General features: G+C 43.2%; 1 protein-coding gene across 1 annotated transcript; it reads right to left on the minus strand.

Moving 5' to 3' along the window:
* Positions 1 to 767: 767 nt before the first annotated feature.
* Positions 768 to 4,822, minus strand: LOC122074471 (systemin receptor SR160-like). Its single transcript, XM_042639307.1, has one exon. The coding sequence runs from the start codon at positions 4,702 to 4,704 to the stop codon at positions 1,102 to 1,104; it is 3,603 nt and encodes a 1,200-aa protein (XP_042495241.1). The 5' UTR covers positions 4,705 to 4,822; the 3' UTR covers positions 768 to 1,101.
* Positions 4,823 to 5,264: the final 442 nt, after the last annotated feature.

Consider the following 5,264-nt stretch of genomic DNA (forward strand, 5'->3'; position numbering starts at 1 on the left):
CAGAGTTAGTCAATGCTTATTCCCTAGATACCATCATTGCTTCTTCTCTGGGAAAAGGAGCTTACAACCCGTGAGAGCATTGCTCCATCAAGCTTTCGCCCATTACAAAAAATTCCCCACGGCTGCCTCTTGTAGATCTGATCCAAAGACCAATTTGACCCCAATTCCAAGCTTAAAATCTTTGATGATACAAAAAAGATTATCTAAGCTGACTATGGAAGATACACTAGCACCTTCTCTCTCTCCTCATTAGTGCACTCCATATGGACTTGGGCAGAGAACCCTCTCCCGTATGATATTATCCCAGCTACTACCTCCTAGATGGTCCAGATCTATAAATTGTTTAAGCATTCTTTTCACGAATTCATGCATCAAGAGCTTAATTCCAGAGGAATCTTTGACCAGAAAGATCATGTATAAAATACTAAAGCATAGGTTTCCCAATTCAAGGATTTGGACCAGACTGATGGATTAATAATGTAGGAGGAAACTTCAGGTGGTGTGTCACCAGCTTCTCCTAAGAAGGAAATTAAAACTACTCAAAACAGACAAAGAGATAAGGAAAAAAGAAAAAAAAGAAACCCATAATAAAAGAAAGGAAAGTAGAGAGCTCAATAAGGACCAACGCTCTGGAACCCAAGAAAGGGCCAAAAGAACTCACTACTTGGTCACTATCCCTGAAGTCACAAGCTCCACATTCACGAGCAACCATCTTTAAGATTCTGAATTTCCTTTTATGATTATATATATGACAAAAAGAACCCATCTCCCAGAAACAGAGAAACTTGAAACTTGAAAATCAAACCAACATGAACCCTTTGCAACTATACATATACATTTAACAAAGTCCACAAAAGAAAAGATAACGAAAATTAACTTGGTGTATAAACATTACTAAGACAGAAATCTTCCCTAAACAGAATGAAAAGGAGTAATATGATACATACATTGATGGGATTGATTTAAAAAGATACAATAAGACTACCTAATCCATTAAATGATACATGGGAGGGGGAAAAAATTTGGGTACCTTTCTTCTGAAAGAATATATATATATTTTTTTTCATTTGGATTGTGAAAAATGCTTAATTCTATCTGCTACTACTCCTTGCATGGCTCTGGAGCCTCCTTTATGCTCATCTCCACTGCTGTGAAACTGCCATTGATGGTGGCATCAGTGGACGAGGAATCAATGCCTGACCCTGCTTGAATTTCCTTGAACAATGCCATCACTTGTATCATTGTGGGTCGTCGCCATGGCCGATCATCCAAGCAAGCAGACGCAACCTTTAGGTGTTGTAGTAGCTCCATCTCCAAGCTTGGATCCTCTTTCATGAGCTCAGGGTCGAAGACATCGCTTATTTTCAACTTTGCATGCTGCTTCACCCAACCCACTAGGTTATTGTCACCAAAGTCAGGCGAGTCTGTTGGCTGCTTACCAGTTAGCAGCTCAAGGAGGACCACACCATAACTGTAAACATCACCTTTGGTGGAGCATCTGAAGCTCTGGTAGTATTCGGGTGGGACATAACCTGGGGTGCCTGCAAGTGTGCTGACGCTCAGGTGGGTATCCATTGCACTCACAAGCCTTGCCATTCCAAAATCTGATACCTTGGCTTCCAAGTTGTCATCAAGAAGGACATTACTTGACTTCATATCCCTATGGATTACGTGGGGGTTGCAGTTGTGGTGTAGAAAAGCCAAACCTCTTGCAGCTCCAATGGCAATTTTTCTCCTCGCTGCCCAATTCAACTTGATACCAGCCTTTCTCCGATCACGTAAAACATCTTCTAAGCTTCCAAACTGCATATACTCATAAACCAGGAGCCGCTCTTCCCCAACCTTGCAGTATCCCAATAGGGAGACAAGGTTCCGATGCTTGATCTTCCCAATGGTCTCCATTTCAGCAGTGAATTCTCGATCACCTTGTCCACTAACATGGATTAGTTTCTTGATGGCTACAACACTTCCATCCTTGAGCTCAGCTTTGTACACATCCCCAAAGCCACCTGAGCCGATGAGGCTGTCATTGTGAAAACCATTGGTGGCTTCAACAAGATCAGCAAAGGTGAGCTTCCAAAGAGGCTTCTCAAATGTGGCCAGATTGATGCTCAGTGCTTCCCGTGCACCAGTGAGCTTCCAACTGACATTTGCGGTGCCTGAGTGTGATCGGCTATCAATGTAGAGATCCGAAAGGGACGCATCCTTCTTCTTCCTCCTCTTCCTGCTTTCAACAGCAACAAGAATCAAACCAAAGATGAAGAAGAGGGAGAATAGTAGGCCCATTGCCACACTTTCAGCCAGATATGTTTGCCTCCTGCGAGACGCATGATGCTGGAGATTGGACGTACTGTGATCTCCTCCACAGGTGACAAGAAGTGGGTAACCACATAAGCCCGAATTATTTGCATATCTGTAAGCTGGAAAAGTTCCTAACTGGCCAGATTCAGGAATCAGTCCAGAGAGGTTGTTGTTTGACAGATCAATCTCAGAAAGCAGAGTAAGACCAGACAAGGTATTAGGGATTGACCCTTCAAGCTTATTGTGAGAGAGATCAAGAACCCCAACATTCCCCAATCTTCCCATTTCTGGAGGGATAGGACCAGAGAGGTTGTTGTGGCCCAGATTCAAAATTGAGAGATAGAACATGTTCCCAAGCTCCTTTGGAATGCTACCTTCCAACATATTGTAGGAAAAATCGAGAAAAATCATGGAGCCATTGTTGTTAAACGTGTATGTCGTTTTACCAATGTAGACTCTAGTAAAGTTGCACTGGTGCCTAGTAGGAACTCTGTTCAACCCATCCTGTCTGATTCCAGCAAACTCAAGAAGGTTTCCAGCTCCACGGCAGTTGCTACTCCCATCGTTCTTCAGATACACAAAACTCTTCCCCGTAATCAATTCAACAGCAATCTTACCTGATTGTTTTGCAAGGGTAGGAGGGATTGTCCCTGTCAAGTGATTGCTATTGAGGTCCAACCATATCAGGCTCTGGCAGTCTCCAATCTCCGGCGGAATACTGCCAGAGAATGAATTGTTTCCAAGCTTGAGGATTGCAAGGTTACTCAACCGACCAATCCATGCTGGAATCTTGCCACTCAACTGATTGCTCGATAGTGAGATCCAGTTCAGATTGGTACAGTTGCTCAAGCCAGCAGGAATTGTTCCGTTCAACTCATTATTGTCTAGGATCAGATTTTCGAGTGTCTGGATGTACATGAGCTCTGGCGGAATCTCACCCTGAAACTGATTAAGCCACATTACTAGATCCCGGAGCTGAGATAGGGATCCCAAACTGGATGGGATCCTCCCTGTAAGGTAATTGAAGCTGAGATCAAGCGAAACCAGCTGGGAACAGTTACTAAGAGTGGCCGGAATGGTACCCGTGAAGAGATTGTTCTGCAGATAAAGCTCATGCAAGCTGTTTTTGGAGTCTTGACACAGTCCCGGAGGGATTGATCCAGAAATACTATTAGAACTGAGATCTAATAACTCCAAATGTGTGAGCATTGACAACAAATCCGGCAAACTACCGTCAAAATTATTGTAAGACAGAACGAGTTTCTTCAAGCTAGTCATTTTAACGAGGGTTTCAATTGGGAATTTACCAGAGAAGTTGTTATTGGAGAGATTAATGGACTCCAATGAAGAGCAAGAAACCAGACTAGAAGGAACCGTACCGTGCAAGTGATTGGAAGAAAGATCGAGTTCGACTAGAGTTGACCATGCATCAGCGAGATGCAGAGGTATCTCGCCCTGGAAGTTGTTGGCGGAGAGCAAAAGAGACAGTAAACTCCCGTTGGGAAAAGATGGAATGTTGCCTGAAAATTGGTTACTGGAAATATTCAAGAAGCTGAGTTGCTGACAACTGGACAGTGGCATGCCGATGTCGCCGGAAAATTGATTGCCGGAAAGGTCCAGATGCTGCAACGCAGAACAGCCGCCAAAAGACGGAACTTCCCCTGAGAAATTGTTGGACGAGACGTCGAGATACTCCAAACTCCGGCAATTCGACACCGGAATATTCCCAGAAATTTTGTTTCCCCCAACAGAGAAGTACTTGAGCTCATTACAACCACCAGCAAGAAGCCAAGGGACGACGTTTTGGCCTGAAAGCTTATTGTAGGAGAGATCCAGAACCTGAAAACTGAGCCGTAACCCACCGGAATCCTTTGGTCCGACAGAAAAACTGAGGGAATTGTGAGATAGATTCAGAGATTTCAAACCCGAACACGAAGACAAGCTTGAAATATCCGAAATGGAACCAGACAAAGAGTTCCCCGACAGATCGAGCTCGCCTAACAGTGTACTACACCGGGACGCCGAAGCCGAAGTAAGGTTACCGCCAATACTTGCATTCTTCACCGTCAACCTCTCCAATCGCTCCAAACTCATCAGAAACAAAGAAACAAACTGGAACTCGGAGTTAAGAGAGAGAGAACTCAGATCCAGAGCCGAAACTCTCGAGTTCTTACAAGTAACTCCAGTGAAATAACATGGATTCAGATTCCGTTGCCAGTTCTGTAACACTCCTGGTTTCAAAATCGTACCTTTGAAAGAAAGCAACAGTTGAGCATCTCTCGTACCTCCGTCAAGTGCCGCCGGAGACACTGTACCGGCGAGAAGAGCGATAAAGAACAGTGTCAGGTAGTAGAAGAGCTTCTGCAACTCCATGGACTGGAAGATAATGAAACTATAATACATAGTTAGAACCACAAGTACTGCAATTATCTTAGGGTTTGAGTTCCGCCATTAAAGATTTAAGCAGAGAGAAGAAGGAGGAGAAGGAGAAGTTGAAGTGAGTCAAAAGGAAGAGTGGAAGGAAGGTGCGGAGGTATTTATAGGGGACGAGGAAGGAGGGAACACAACTGGTTGGTCACATGCCATGTGACCGTATCTGTGCAAGTAAGTGTGCGCGTGTCTCTGTGTCTTCTCTCTATTATTTTTGGTAAATATAATTAAGGGAAAATAATTATGTTTAAAGTTTAAATTAATGATATGGTACAGTTTGTAATTATCTGTTTGACTGTACGTGCGCTTCTTTGGCCATTATCCTCACCGTCACTTTCAGTTTTAACGGTTTAAGTTCGTCACAACGGTGGGCCAATATGTCATTAGCTTTTAAATTCATAATTAACAGATAAAATTACGTAAAAAGATAAAATTGAGTGTGAAAAGACACAGATAAATCGTTTCGATCAATTTTATCCGGATTGAATTGATATCGGCTTGATTGATTCCAGAACTGATATATTCATGATACC

Source organism: Macadamia integrifolia, chromosome 3 (genome assembly GCF_013358625.1).
Source record: "Macadamia integrifolia cultivar HAES 741 chromosome 3, SCU_Mint_v3, whole genome shotgun sequence".
In the NCBI taxonomy this organism is placed as follows: Eukaryota; Viridiplantae; Streptophyta; class Magnoliopsida; order Proteales; family Proteaceae; genus Macadamia; species Macadamia integrifolia.